This window comes from Panthera leo, chromosome A2 (assembly GCF_018350215.1).
Source record: "Panthera leo isolate Ple1 chromosome A2, P.leo_Ple1_pat1.1, whole genome shotgun sequence".
Lineage (NCBI taxonomy): Eukaryota > Metazoa > Chordata > Mammalia > Carnivora > Felidae > Panthera > Panthera leo.
This window is the reverse complement of record NC_056680.1, coordinates 156908966-156924876: the sequence shown is the minus strand read 5'-3', so window position 1 is coordinate 156924876 and position 15911 is coordinate 156908966. Positions and strand designations below refer to the sequence as shown.

General features: G+C 44.1%; 1 protein-coding gene and 1 non-coding gene across 11 annotated transcripts in view; one reads left to right on the top strand and one right to left on the bottom strand.

The window, feature by feature from the left end:
- Positions 1-7454: 7454 nt before the first annotated feature.
- Positions 7455-15911, top strand: part of TPK1 (thiamin pyrophosphokinase 1) — a 348661-nt gene continuing 340204 nt past the window's right edge. Inside the window, exons 1-4 of one of the 10 annotated variants that reach the window (XM_042926947.1) lie at positions 7455-7516; positions 7954-8030; positions 8526-8580; positions 9381-9439. In XM_042926947.1, the coding sequence (XP_042782881.1) occupies positions 8023-8030; positions 8526-8580; positions 9381-9439 (122 nt within the window). In that variant the 5' untranslated portion in view covers positions 7455-7516; positions 7954-8022. Of the gene's footprint in view, positions 7517-7713; positions 7795-7953; positions 8031-8220; positions 8477-8525; positions 8581-8911; positions 9013-9375; positions 9440-15911 lie in introns of those variants that run through there. The other 9 variants (XM_042926955.1, XM_042926946.1, XM_042926953.1 and 6 more) reach the window with 9 other exon arrangements.
- LOC122214703 lies at positions 13447-13570 on the bottom strand. The gene has a single exon (XR_006200078.1). It is a non-coding gene; the product is annotated as a U6atac minor spliceosomal RNA (small nuclear RNA).

Here is a 15911-nt window from a genome sequence, read left to right as displayed (position 1 = left end):
TGTATATAGAGAGAGACATACAGACAGAGACAGAGACAGAGAGAGGAAAAGAGAAAGAGCTCACTATGCACCATATACTATGTCTGGCCTGAGAATGTGAACAGATTAGGACAAGTCCCTGCCTTGTCATGGAAAAGAAGGTCAATAAATAAATGAACAAGTGTCCTAAAGAAGAGAAACAGGGTGCTAAGACAGAGAAGAGAGTAGCTGCGGGGAGATAATTTTAGATAAGAAAATCAAAGGCTTCTTTGAAGAGGTGACATTTGAGCTTGGAATGAGCCAATTATATGAAGAAGGGGGATGAACATTCTAGAAGGAAAATGAAATAGAAAGGACTCGTTCTGTTTAAAAAGCATGACAGGGGCAAGTTTGGCTGGATCTTCACATGTAAGGAGAAGATGCTTATATATGTAAGATAAAGTTGCAGATAGGCAAAGGGCAGATTATTCAACACCTTTCAGTTTGAATTTATCTTTAAATCAGCTGGTGAGTCTTAAGCAAGCAGGGACATGATCTGTTTCCGGTTTAGAAAAACTTTGGCTATTCTGGGGGCACTAGAGGAGAGAGGCAGGCAGGTGGACAACAGACAGTAGGTATTATGAAGTCTGGATATGGCACACAGGAGGTCGGCTGGCTTGCTCTCAACATTGAATCGTTTTCTGTTCAGCAATAGTACCCACTTTTGTGGGCGCTACTGCATCCCATCTAAAAAACTACATTTTCCATCCTTCCTTCAAACTAGGCGGGGTCACGTGATGAGGTACTGGCCAATTAGGTTTGACCTAAGTATTGAGTGAGACTTTCAGGAAGCCGCTAATGACGTCAGACTCACCTGAGTCTGTCCTCCAGGAAGACAGTGATAGCTTAGAAATTCCCCCACCCTCTTGTTTGCTGAACACCACTCCCCAACCTTTGTGTGTTCCAGGAAGAGGATTACTTCAATGAAATGCCCTTCCCCCTATGGCTTAGGTAAGACTCCTTCCACAATCTCTCCTGAATCTCATAAGACTCTCAGATGATTACCTGTGTTTACCAGAACCTCTGAGGAGGCCAGAGTCCCTCCAACTCCCCATTTTTTTTTAATTGAGATAGAATTGACATATAACATATTAGCTTCAGGTGTATCCAATGCCCCAGTCTTTGTCTCATGAATGATTAGCTGAGATTAGAAATATTTGCCTGAAAAGAGCTAAATATAGAGACAAATGTTTCCAGTTCAGCTGACTGAAATTTCCTCTGATTACAAAAAGTTTCCAGCTCTAAATCATCCCACCTGAGACTTGTCTATGCCTCCTATGAAAATCTAAGGCAAAATTACACTGTGATGATACTGGGACCTTAGGATCTAGGGTGTTTTATTGCAGTAGCCTGAACCAAATGATATCCTTCTTTGTCTTATGCATTTTGTCTTTCACATCCTTTTATAAGGCAGATAGTGCATCTTCCTTGGCCTTCTTCCTTCCTAATGCTTGAAATGTATAAGCTGAAGGCTGGAGCTCAGGCAGCCTTCTTGGGCCACAAGGTGGCATACATTTAAAATCAACTATACTGGGGCTCCTGGGTGGCTCAGTTGGTTAAGTGTCAGACTTCAGCTCAGGTCATGATTTTGTGGTTTGTGGGTTCTATCCCCACACCCGGCTATCTGCTGTCAGCATGGAGCCTGCTTTGGATTCTCTGTCCCTCTCTCTCTGCCTCTCTCCTGCGTGTTCTCTCACAAAATAAATAAGTAAATTTAAAAAAAAATAAGAAAATAAATGAACCATACTATACCAGCCTGTGGAAAGGGCTACAAAAGAACCATAAAAGAATGTAAAGCAATTACAGAGAGAAAAGAGATTAACTGTGAGGGGTCTGAGTGAATCTCACGGAAGACTTCTCAGAGATGACACTTTATATAAGTCTTAACAAGCATTTTTGATCGACGAATGAGCAAAAATGACGAGCATGATAGAATCTGATCCAAATTGACCTCGACAGGTGGGAATAAGTGATCAGTACAACAAAAGTTGGCTATTGGCTGGATTTATGGAATGAAATAAAAGGCAAATTAAAGTTATTTACCAAGGAGGCCAGAATAATGATGCTGGGGAAAGAAATGGAGACTCTGGGAGGAGCAATAAATGAATCACTTGATCAGAGGTAAGTAAATGGCCGAATCTTTAAGTGGAAATTCCCTAGAGGCAGCTAGAAACACTGCCTGAGCTGTTAAAGTGAGATTGGAAAAGGTATGCATTTTGAAGTTGAGAGTAGATGTAGATGAGCTTATGGAAGCTGCCTGGAGACTGGAAACTCCACCACCACCCCGTGGGGCTGTAGCAAGATCAGCTGTAGCAAGATCAGCTGTTGCAGCCTGTGGAGCTGGCGTCTGGGCGCATGGTCTCTTGTAGCTTCTCTCCAGCCGCTGTGTGGAGCAACACTGTTCTGAAAAGATTTTTAAAAAGTTACGCGAAGAAAACAGTGTTACTGGCTCCAGCGGTTTTGAGACATTCTGGGTATGGAGATAAACAGCTTCTTCTGGTCTTTAAGATATGTTTAAAGATGGATAATGTGTTATAAGTCCCAAAGGAGGTTGGTGATTGTGTGCCATGTTTTCAAAAGTTATTTCACTGCAGAACATTTTTACTGTAGAGTCTTTTGGAACAATACACCATGTATTTTGAACTTTATCCTTTCAAGAAAACGAGAGCGGAGTGGAAGATAATTGGTAAGGAAGATAAAGAGCCATCTTTGTACCCTGGAGAAAACCATATAGCTTGCTATTAGGAGTTCTTTCTATTGGAATCCATTGGAAATTTGTTTGAAGCTATGGACGCACTGCTCTGAAAATTGTACCACGTTTGTATGTGGGTTTCCCTCTTCGGAAGCCCAAAGTACGCCACTGTTAAGAATAATGACTCACTGAGTCACCTGGGTATCTCTGTCAGTTAAGTGTCTGGCTCTTGATTTTGGCTCAGGTCATGATCTCACAGTTTGTGAGTTTGAGCCGCGGGTAGGGCTCGACGCTGACCGTGTGGAGCCTGCTTGGGATTCTCTGTCTCCCTCTCTGTCTGTCCTTTCCCTGCTGGCTTGCTTTCTTTCTCTCTCTCAAAGTAAATACACTTAAAAAAAAAAAAAGAATAATGAATCATTAATTTTCCTTGAATACGTGTTTTTACAAACTTAAAATTTTAAATAAGCTGCAAGAGTATTAATGCATAAAATACAAAATATGAAATAAAAAATACTATTTCCCTCAGCCTATGGCCTCCTACGTTCTCCATCTCTTTTTCTCAGGGGTCACTTTTAACCCTTCTTTCTATGGATATCCAAATGCATTTAAAAATGTAAGTGGGATTATTCTGCCATTTGCATTCATTTAATTTATTAATTTAGTTTTAAATGTTTACTTAATTTGAGAGAGAGAGCACATGCGTGCACACAAGAGGGAGAGGGGTGGAGGGGAGAGAGAATCTAAAGCAGGCTCCCTGCTCAGCATGGAGCCCAACATAGGGTGATGCGGGGCTTGATCTCACCACCAGAAGATCATGACCCAAGGCAAAATCAAGAGTCTGGTGCTTAACCAACTGAGCCACCCGGGTGCCCCACCGCCATTTATTTGCATTTATAAAATTGATTCTGTCATGAACATTTCCCACAGGAGGGCATATTGATTTCATTTATTGTATTGATTTCGCTTATATCCTCGTATGATACACTATAATTTCCTATTCCCCTACCATTACTGTTTATTAATCCATTTAATAAATGTTTATTGAGTCTGTGTTATGGGTGAAGTATCCTGTTTCCTGGAGAATAGCAATGAACAAAACAGATAGGGTTGCAACTCTTAGGGAGCTAGTGAGAGAAGGCAAGTCATAAACAAAGAAACAAGGGAGTTAAAGAAGTTCAGATAGCTATGCGGGAAAACAAACAATCCCAGATGAGATAAATAGTAACTAGGGGAAGATTTATGCCCAGTCTTAATGAGTGAGCCAGCTGTGAAAAGAACTGAAGTAGCATTCCAGGATTTTGCCAACAATTTCATTATGAACGTTCAATAAGTTGTCATTGCTTGTTCTTTGCCAGCAACGGAGCTAGAGTATGAGGGTTCCAAGGTGAACTATTAAAAGTTGTTGCTCATTGTGTTGGAGCCTACATTTAAGGTAATGAAATAAAATATAAATGACCTTAACACAGTGACTGCAACAAAATAATTGCTCAATAAATGTAAATTTGTATTATTATTTAAAAGGGTTTTTTTTTTTTGCAGTCTGGCAAGTCAGTTTATCTCATTGTTCACATTGGCTTTTTTCCAAATTCTATTAATGCTGTCATAAAGGAAATTTTCAACTTTTAGTGTTTGTGGGCCCTGCTACTGGGCTCCCAGGGAAGCTGTATTTTAACATTTACCAAGGTCAAAATGGCTCCACGAAACCTCAAAGCGTGGGGTTGTGCCCCAGGCATACATTGTACATCTGCTTTGTTAAAGCCGAAAACAGCATTCTGAACACAAAAGATAAGAAAAAAAAAGGAAGAAACTTCCCTGGCTCCCATACATTAAAGTCAAACAGCCCTGCATATACTAGAAACTGAAGATCTACAACTTTCTGAAATGTCCTTTGTCTAATGATTTGTAACTTTTTATGTTAAAAAGCATACGTAGCCCTACAGCAAATGTTCCTTTGCCAGAGCAGTCTCTTGTGAAGATTGTGTATCTGGGGCGGCTCTCCTGACTGGGGCTCGACTAAAATTCCTTTCTAAAGGAAAGGAAATTCTAAAAGGTCTGTTCATTTTGTGTCAACAGTTGTGTTTTCCACGTGTTTATTTGCCATTTGAGTATTTTCTGTGATTTGCCTGTATGTATCCTTGGTCAACATTTTGCTGTTTTGTTTGCCTTTTGCTGATGGATTTGTAGTTCTTCATATGATCTGGATATAGGAGCACTTGTCTGTTATGATGAGGGAGCATAAGGCCCCCTGACAGGCTGCAAACACTGCCCCTCCCCATCGGCCCTTCCCAGGTGGGATATGTGTGCTATTCCTCAGGCATTCCTGGCTGCCCAAGAGAAAAGAAAAGAGGAGAAACAAATGGTTAGCTGATAGAGATCACAGTCCTGCAGGACCTGAGTCTCCATCCATTTACAAATATCTTAGGAAATCACAAGAAAATCGCAATCTTAACCAATAGCCTGATCTCCGGAAACCTATAGACTCCGTTTTCTGGAGCCCTGCATCATCCCTCCTTAGTGATGTGGGAAACAAGGGCAGAAGGAAATGGTAAATAGACCTCAATTTCCTTACAACCTGCAGCCCATTGACAACTACTTGAGGCAGGCAGAGTAAAACATTCCTCCAGGAACTCCCTATTGTCTTACTGTTAATACTTCCCTAGAGGGGAAAACAACCCTAGTTTGACAATAGCTAGGCCTCCAGGACCCTGTGAGTCTTCAGCAGGTGAAAATCTCACTGGAAATGTCCCCTGGACTTTACCTCCCCCAGCTCCCTAGTATTTCACCAGTGTCTCTTCATGGTCCCAGGGCAGCTCTTCCTGCCCACGCGTCCTGTCCCCGTGTTTTAATAAAATCACTTTTTGCACCAAAGATGTCTCAAGCATTCTTTCTTGGCCATCAGCTCTGGACCCCGTGAGCACCCCCCCATCACCCCCAAAACCTCATCATGTTATATGTGCACATACTCTCTCTCTAATGTCCCCCAGCTAGTAGGTGACATAGTTGATATGGCCTGTGTGCCGCAACTGTGACTGCAAACGCATAATATTTAATTAGCACTTGGGTTTAAAATTGTGTATGAGATAGGTGTACACTTGGCTTAAGAGAGGTTAATGGGAAAGATACCTGGAGGTTCTGTTTGATCTGGTAGCTAAGAAAGTGAACAACATAGACTGTGGTGAGCTCGTCTACGACGGGATCACCCCTGGAACATCGTGACCGGTGTCAAAGGTAAACATTCAAGGCAGTTAAACACAGATTTTATGTAGGAACTACTGACAGTAAGAGAAAGAGCTGAGCTCCGTTCTGATTTGTGCAGAAGTGATTTGGATGTTTTAAAGGGAGAAGAAGGGAGGGAGATGATGGGGACCTAGAGGTAAAGTCAGAGAAGTGAAGAGTTACAAAGGGTTGGTCAGTGTAAATGCAGTGAAGACCGCTGTGTTTGCGAGCTGGTGGCTGCAAAAGTTAGGGTTCTATCCTCCAACAGAGACTGAGAAACAAAGGCCCTATCCTTCCTGTGGACTATATTTCAAAGAAATGACTCTCAGGTTCCCAGAGAGAGAGAGAGAGAGAGACTTCTGAGTTAGAGATACATGCTCACGGTTGTAAGCCCTTTGAGAGGTCAGGGCCTCATCAGGTTTGCTTGGAACAAATAGTGATTCTGGCAGCCATGAGGTTGGGAACAAAAGACCCCAGTGATCAGAAAGTAATAACTGACGGACAAGATGGGTTCCCTGATGCCAAGGGAGGAAACACTAAAATTTTAAACGGGCCAAATGACCATGAGGAACAAAGCCAGTCACACAGCCTAAGGTGACAGGCTTGGCTTGCACAAAATTCAGCAAAATTTGCAAAAAGACCCCTGCAGCACATTGTATCATGCTCTCCGAAGGCCACCACATTCTGAAACTACCACTGGAAATATCGAACTGTATCCTGCTTGCCATTCTGCTTCGGAGATTTGTTGTTTGAGACAGGAGTCTGACCAGTCTCCATAAAAGGCACAGAATTTGTGTGTTTTGTCTATTTAACCTGAGCCTAATCCTTCCCTTTTAGAGCCTACTCTTTGTAGGTGAAAATGGCATTTCTCCATTTGCAAACTGCATGATAAAGCTTTTCCAATGGCTCTGACCAAATCCTGCAATTCCAGGTTTTTTTGTTGACCAGCTTTCTTAGGCGGACACTTCATGGGGTTTGGGGGAGCAGCCCTGGGGTCAACCTGGGGGCAGGCCCGCGCAAGGAGAAGTCACACTAGAAGTCGGTCAGGTGTCTTAGTCTTGCAGGCGTTGCCGTATGCTGAGGGATGCGCAGTTCTCACTAGTTCTTGGACCCACAATTTATGAGCAACATTAAACACGGAGAATGGGAACCAGGATAGCAGAGTCTGAAAATCACATCCCATTAGAACTTTGAGAGAACTGGGCTTCGCCTAGAAAAGGCAAAGCCTAGGTAGTTGTCGCGAGCGTGCTATGGAGGTGCACACATGAGTTATGAATTTCCACAATGTCAGCTTTATTCAGTCACAGAGCAAGATTAACATAATTGTAAAGCAGGTTCAGGATTTCAAAGTCAGTGACATTATGCTACCTGTTTGACTTGGCTTCTCACATGTCACACGAAGCAAAGCATATGATAGAGTCACCCAACAAACGAGATACAGCAAGGGGCAGGAAGTTAACAAACCAAAGTCAAAGTCAGTCTTGGGAGTGTGCAGTTGAGATAAGGGCTCCGACCAGTCAGGGTGTGCTCTTGGCACGTGCTGCTTATTATGTTCAAGCCGTGGAGAATCTCTGTTCAGAGATCAGTAGGGTAAAGCCTTCCGTGGCAGTTGCCTTTTTGATGTGGTCAGACAGGAAAGGACCGTTATCTAGACAGACTGACAGTTTGCTGCAAAGATCCTCCCTTTTTAAAGGCGTTTAATCAGTCTTCGGCCTTTGCAGACCTCCTTTGCTTTTGCTAGTTATCAGTTCTGGGTATCCTCAGCTTGTGGTATTTATGGCCATATCCGGCCTTAGCTACTCTTTGGCTGCTTACATCACTGCTTCACATAGATCAGCGACACGAGTGACTCTGTCTTGCTTTCTACGGTAGTAATAACTCTCTTCAATACCTCCAAGATAGTTATGAGAACCAGGGATCCCTCTAACCCACGGTGGGCCTGGGAGTGGGGGAGAACAGTGACAGGTGCAGGGAGGGGATTTTTGCCTCCAGTAAGAATTTTTTTTTTTTTTTTTTCTGGCGATTAGGGCTGCTCAGTTTTGGAAAAGGCTGCACGGCAACAGAGTGAGCTCTCCATCCTAGGAGTATTAGAGCAAATGGAACTGTAAGTATGCGGTTCAAAATTTCTTCCAACGAAATCTTTATTGACCTTTAAAGATAAAACAGGAAGTTATTTTGTCAGCAAAACGCGCTTATCCGGGAATAGCGAAGAATTGCAATTCAGGACGTGTAACCCGTGGCCAAACCACTGGCAAGCCCAGCAAAGGAGAGGACCGTTATTTCAGGAAGAAGAAGGAAGCCGGGGAGGGTTGCTTTGAACCGAAAGTTCACTGAAGTTCAAGGGAGAAAAGTGATGAAGTTTTCTCATTGGCTGAGTTGCTGGGGTTGCTAGGAGATGCGACAAACATCTTTTCCTGCTGAGGCCTGGGACTGTGGCTTCCTTCCCGTTGAAGATTCTTCCGTGGGGGTCTGTACTTGACAATTGTCCCTGCAATTGACAAGTCTTCTTATAATTGGCAGGAAGTGGTACAGCCTGAGGGCTCCACTTTGGTGAGGTTTCCCTTTATTAATTTTGACAACTTTCTCTGATTATGTTCAGCAGGAGGGGAGGAACGCGGGCGTGCTCCGTAAGGATACTGACAAGCAAGCAGGAGGTCAGAGAGCGTGAGGACCAGGGGACCGGGCTCTGGAAAACTGGGGCGTGTGCTGGGCTGTGAAGCCAGGTTGGGGAAGCTGCCGCTCGGTTTCGAGCTGACCGCGGCCTCCTTGCCAACTGCGGCGAAGAACGCCGGGCAGACACGCCACAGGCGGCGGGAGGGCAGCACCAGGGTAGCGAGGCGACTGCCGCCGGAGGAAGGGGGCGGGCGGACCGCCGGCGACGCCGGGCGCGCGCGGCCCGGCGGGGACGCGCGGCTCGCACTGGCCGCCGGCTCCGGAAGGGGGCGGGGCCGCCCCGCGCGCCCGTTACTTAAGCCTGCGAGCGCCTGCCGCGCGCCGCCGAGGCTCCTCAGCTGAGCTCGGAGCGGTCGATCGCTCTCGCTCGCGCAGCCGGCGCTCCGCTCGCCGCTGGCTCCACCCGCCATTGTGTAAGTGCGGCCGCCGCTCGGCGCGCCGCCCGCGCGTCCTGGGCGCGCGGGCCGCGGGATGGGGCGGGCGGCGAGGGGAGGGGGCGGCCGCCTCTGGCTCCTCAGTGCCCGGATGGTGGCGGGGCGAGGGGAGAGGGAGGCGCGCGGCGGCCCCCGGGGGCGCGCGTCGCTCCCGCCGCGGCCTCCCTCCCGGCTCCTCCCCGCCCGGCGGCGCGGGCCGGGCCGCCAGCGCCTGGGCGCCGCGGGGGCTCCGCCCGGAAGCGGACGCCGGGGTGCGGGATGGACGCGGCCGGCCCTGTGGCGCATTCGCGCGCTGTTTAATTAGCTAGGGGACATACTAACGTGGCGTTTCTGTTCTCTTAGCGCAGAGGCCTCTAGTCCGGTATGGAGCATGCCTTTACCCCGTTGGAACCCCTGCTTCCCACCGGTACTGTACTTTTGTCCACGTTTCGGTGTCACTGACGCGCCCCTCCTCGGAGCCCAGAGAGGCTTCTAGACCAGAAATGTTTGCAGTTGGCCTTGGACTCCCGAGTTGTCAGCCTTAGGCGTACCCCGCCAGCCTCCCTTCTGCGTCACTTTCCCCGCCTGAAAAAAGCAAGCCTAAACCTTAGTCCTTGCCACCTGGCGTTGTTAGGACCCAGTGACTTTGGTTAACTAGATGCGGTCCACCTGGGGAAGAGGCCGCGCCGCCTGCAACGTTAGCCCCTAGGCCTCTGACCGCTTGAGCTGGTGTGGAACTAGATTAGGAGACACCGAGGGGGTTGAAGGCAGTCACCTTCTGCAATAAAAGGTTACAAAGTGGCCATACAAAGCACTTTAAAGCCGTAACACTCACTTGAGGATTTTTATTATGTTAAAGCTCAAAATTACTGTAATTCACAGGGTGCTGGATGGAAAGCAGAATTTTGGTGAGGCTGCGTTCATGCGCCTGCGTAATTGCACCTTTCTTTTGGTTGAGAGATACTGCGGGTGGGGGAGGGGCAGAGAGGGGGCGAGGGAGACTCCGAAGCGGGCTCCAGGCTGTCCGGCTGCAGAGCTCGACCCGGGCCTCCAGACCACGAAAAGTGAGATCATGACCTGAGCCAAAGCCGAGAATTGGATGCTTAAGCAACTCAGCTGGTTCCTGAGCCACGCACGTGCTCCAATCCTTTCTTAATATATTTCTTTACCAGTTTCTACTGGTGTAGAGCTTCTCTTTTATCAGTTCATAAATTTAAACAGAATGCATAATTTATCTTATTAAAAAAAATTTTTTTTTTTTAACATTTATTTATTTTTGAGGGACAGAGACAGCAGGAGCCTGGAGGGAGTAGGGAGAGAAGGAAACAGAATCCGAAACAGGCTCCAGGCTCAGAGCTGTCCGCATAGAGCCTAACGTGAGCCTGACCCGGGGCTGGAACTCACAGACCATGAGATCAAGACCTGAGCCTAAGTCCGAGGCTTAACGGACTGAGCCACCCAGGTGCCCCCACAATGCATAATTTAAAGTTTACTATAAACACATGAATAAATGGGCTTTGTTAGGGTACTGAATGTGATTTGAACTTGTCCAGTTCCACAACCTGGAAGTATTGATGGTAGAACAAAGAATAGAAGTGGGGGACTTTGACTTCTTAACTCTGCATTCCTTCACTAGGCTGAGTTTTTCACATAGACGCTCATACCTTACTTGCAAGAGAAGGAAAGCAGTAGCAGAGCTAGAATCTGAACCCAGATCTGTTTGACCCTTGTTAAAAGGTCGAGCGTTGAATTATTTGTGTAAACAGCTTTTCAAAAGTTTGAGGAAAGCCTTGACAGAAAAAAAAAAAAAAAGGTGTGGGCAAATATTTTGCAAAATCAAGCTCTTAGTACTCAGTAGTAGCCAAACCAACAGCATCTCCACAAGTCGACACTTGATCCATGTGGCTTGTTGATCAGTTGTGTTGTGAAAACATAAGCGCTTTACTGTGATCAAGGAAATTTTCAACTTTTTATATATTTGGGCCCCGCTCCTGGGCTCCTTGGGAAGCTATACTTTAACATTTACTGAGGTCAGACTGACTCTGCAGAACCTCAAAGCATGGGTTCTATTTGTGACCCGAGCACAGATTGTACATCTGTTAGGTAAAACCAGAAAGGAGCGTTCTGAACATAAAAGGTAAGAAAAAAGGAAGACCCTTCCCTGGTCCCCATAAAATTAAAGTCCTGCATCTTCTAGAAATTTAAGGTCTGCAACTTTCTGAAACCTCCTTTGTCTGGTGGTTTGTAACCTTTTAAGTAAAAAATACTGATAACCCTACACCAAATGTTCCTTTGCTGGAGCACTCTCTTCTTTGTGACAGTCATGTATCCAGGGCAACTGTTTTGAGTTGGCCTTGAATAAAACTCAGTTTTTAGAAATTCGAAAAGATTTGTTCGTTTTGTGGCAACAGCTGACTGAAGGTTTCTCGTGTTTTCTAGGTTGAAAGAAATAGATCGTAGAGATAGTGTAGTATAGTAAAGCTTGAGTCAGGGAATCTGAATCTCTTGGTTTAAACCCTAGTTTTGCCACTACTTACAGTGTTTAATAACAAAAATTCAACCGAGTGAATTTTCTTTTTTTTTTTTTTTTTTTAAAACGTTTATTTTTGGGACAGAGAGAGACAGAGCATGAATGGGGGAGGGTCAGAGAGAGAGGGAGACACAGAATCGGAAACAGGCTCCAGGCTCTGAGTTGTCAGCACAGAGCCCGACGTGGGGCTTGGAACTCACGAACTGTGAGATCATGACCTGAGCCGAAGTCGGACGCTTAACCGACTGAGCCACCCAGGCGCCCCCCGAGTGAATTTTCAAGATGTCATTGGCTTTATTAACCAATTCCTGAAATTCTCAGCAGCATCCCAGCTCCAGAGGGCTGTGGAAAGGGAAAGGATTTTAAAGGGGGACAAGGAAATCAACAGAAAAAGGATTATTTCGGATGAGGTCACCTTCCTTTGGGGGATGGAGAACTGCCCATCTAAACACATCACCTCATGGGTGCCCACTGGATAGTTCCTGATAGCCTAAGTGACTCTCATTTGAGCCTGTGGTTTTCTTTTTAGCGCCAGTTATCAGACCTTGTATTTCAGGTTTTTCACAGATAAAATGCAAATACTTCACAGGGTTATTGGGAGTATAAATTAGTTGTAATGCATATAAAGCACTTAGCGTCCATACTGATAAGCTATTGTTATCGAGCAAGTCTAAGGGGAAGACAAGATAGCAGTTGCATCTTAGGGTCAGTGCTGAGATGGGAAAAATTTGGAGCAATAAATTGTAGGAAAAACAAGCAGTTCTGCTTGCTCTGTTTTTATGGAAGGTATAGTGGAGAAGGCCTGGACTCCTCAGGTCAGACACCTGTAAGCTCCTTGCTAGAGAAGGGCATGGACAGTGGCTGTGAGATCTTTATGAAGCACAGATCTGCCCTCACAGAATCCAGCGTTCCCTTGGGAGATTCTCTGATCTAGCGGTTCTCCTCATTTCTTCCTCCACTGAGGGTGGAAGGATGTGGGGATTTCTGCCTTATCTCAGGCAAGTTTACGGTTGACTCTGAATACCTAAGAGATCTTCAAAAACAGAACAGTGAGTGTATTATGAGGAACCAGTGCACTGCCTGGCCTTTTACAGTGATTCAGTAACTATTTAAGTTTCACTTTACATGAGAGGCATTCCCTTCATCAAACAGACATTTAGTACTTCCCTAGTAGAGAAGTAGTTTTTCAGTTGGTAACTTCTGTGGGTCTAATTTGTAGACCTCAGTGATCTGTGATGCTTACTCAGATTTAGTACCAGTGGGCAGTCCCACAGCTAAGCTGGGCCTCGTAACTCCTTGCCAAGTGGACCGACATGCTGATCTCTCTGGGATCCTAGCTCAGAGAAAGAGATTTTAATTAAAAAAAATTTCTTTTGGTGACTAAAGTAAGTGCTTATTAAAGAAAAACCTCTGATATAAATTAGGAAAGTTTCCTGAAATCCCTCTTCTAGAAATAACCACTACTAACCGTTGGCATGTGTTCTAAATATTCATTTTGGTACATACACCTCTGCATATTATTACTCTTGTTTTAGAGAAAATGGATTCATGGTATAAACTATAAATTACTGTTAAGGGGCAGTGAGTGAAAATATATAGGTAGTTTTCCCTACATACGTAGCATGTCTTCCTTGTTCAACTTGTTTTTTTCCAAACAGAAGTTTCCAAAGTGAAAAAGTCCATCCTACATGCCAGAGATTATCATTCTAAAATTTCATGTTTTTATAGATTATGTGTCTATGTGTATATATGTAAGATAGGACCTGTTTTACCTTTTTCCTGCAACTTTTTTTTCACTTGTTAGGATCTGTGTATGTAGATGTCCTAAGTTTTTTTGTTTTGTTTTTATTTCTACTGTAGTTAACATGGAATTAGTTTCAGGTGTGAAACTAATGATTAAAAAAGAAAAATGATGGTTAGATGCCAGGTTGTAGGTGGCAGTGCCTTAAGTGTGTGTGCGTCATTGTTAAGCCTGAGGGTCTCTTTCGTCCTCGTCGAGGGAAGTGCTGACCTTGTTTCATACAACACCCCACGTTTTGCTTTTTAATAGGCAGTACAGTATCCAATGAAGTAGTCTTTCTTAATAGACATTTAGGTTTTTTCTAGTGTTTGTTATAATCTGCAATGCATATCTTTGATCATAGTGTTTTTGCATATATATGAATACATCTGTAGGATAAATTTCTAGAAGTGGAATTGTTAGATGAAAGGGTGTGTTTGCATTTGTTATCAAGAGGCACCAACCACTAGCTAGTGTGTATTCTTTGGTGGTAGGTGCTGCGGGGGTGCAAAAGGGAAAGGGGTGATCCCTTCTGTCCATGAATTTATGGTCTGGTTGGAGAGTTGAGAACAAAACAAGATGCATTCTAGTTAGATGTTGAATTATGTATTACAGGAACCTACACAGGGAAGGTTGGGGCTCGGGGGAAGGAGATGAGGGCAGTTTGGAGTAGGCAGGAAACCTAGGGGTGGAGAGACCTCGGCTGCATCTCTGCAAAAGCACTGGCTTTAATTGAGAGAAGGCTCAGGTAAGCAGAAGAGCAGCGCAGGTGATGTGCCTCTTCTGACCTGGTGGTGAGAGAAGGGAAAGAGGTCTGATGAGATTGGAGAGTGCAGGTGGAGATTGGGGTTGAGCAAGGAGGGCAAAACCAGATTGGTGAGGAGAGAGAAATTCAGTGCAAGGTAGAAGATGATAAAGTGTCTGTATCCTCCCCACTTGGAACATTCTGTACAACGCTGTCATCCGTGTCACGGTTCGCTGATCCTATATGGGTTAGAGTCCTTCTCTTGGACTTGAAGACCCTCCAAGTTCTGAATCCTAGTTACTTTTCCAGAATACATTTTTATTTCCCCCCTCTGTGCCCAAGCCAAGTAAACTACCCGCTGTTTACTTTTGTGAACATTTGTTCCCGCTTTGATATTCTTGCCTTAGCTCACACTCAATTTACCCCCTAGAATGTTCTTTTCCAGTCCTTGGAATTAGTCTTAAATTTTATCCATTTGGTGGGTGTGTAGAGGTATCCCTGTGATTTTAATTTAGATTTCCTTTATGTCAGAATGCTAATCTTTCACATGTTTACTGGCCTTTTTGCAGATATTTTGTGAAATATTTATGATTCTTGCATTTTTCTAGTGGGGGGGGCTTTTTAAATTTTATTTACATTTTTATTTTTAAGCATACATCCAACATAGGGCTTGGACTCATGACCCTGAGATCAAGAGTCTTCATTTTTATGAGCCACCCAGGTACCCCATCCTTCCTTTTTAAAAAAATCAATTTGTAGGGGGTGCCTGGATGACTCCATTGGTTCAGTGATTGACGTTGGCTCAGGTCTTGATCTCACTGTTTGCCGGTTCGAGCCCTGCATCAGGTTCTCTGCTCTGCTGTCAGCGCTAAGCCCGCCTCAGATCCTCTATACCCCTCTCTGTCTGACCCTCTCCAGCTTGCATGGGTGTGCAGTCTCAAAAATAAACATTTCAAGAAAATTTAAAAATCAGTTTGTGGGAGTTTTTGTTTTTCTAAAAATTGAGGTATAATTTACATAACATGGTATTAGTCTTAGGGGTACAGCTTAATAATTTGATGTATGTGTTCAGTATTGCAAAATGATTGCTAAGTAGGTAATATATTCTGGATCCAGTTCTTTAAATCTTGAGTTTTCTCATCAATGAAATAGGGAGAATGAGACTTTCCAAGGACGGTGATTGTGAAGATTGAGAATACCTGTAAAGCATTTTAACGCTGTTGTATGGGAAGAATACAAACATTTTTATTTTTTCATTGCCTTCTTTTTATCTAAAGGTTTCAGATTCATGATGAATAATATTTAACTGGCATGAGCATGCAACTGCTGTTTTAAACTCTCTAAATAGAGGGATGGCTTTTCAAAATACTTTTATAAATAGGGACTTTTCCTTGCTTTGTTCTTCAGTGTCTGTGATCATTTGATTTTTTTTTTTTTATCGTGAAGGTTTATATTCAGAGCTCCATATGTTTGAAAGTAAACTTGATTTATTTTAAACACCTCACAGCGAAAATAACAAGAGTCAAACCATCTTCGAGATAGTTATTTCACATGTGCTTATTTCACAAACGTGAGACACAGCAAATGGAGAGGTTTTTCATTTTTGGCTTAATAAAAATACTGATGTTATTTTTAAATTTTTATTTTTACAACATGGTACATATGCATCATAAAAATTTAGAAGATACAGATAAACAAAAATGAAGTAAAAACGCCATATTCGAGCTTCTGAGAGATTATAACTGTTCCTACCATGTATGTGTAAGTGGTGTATGTGTATTTATATCCCTCCAGATATTTGTTGTGTATAATTATACAGTTAGGTATTTTAAACCTAAATGAGA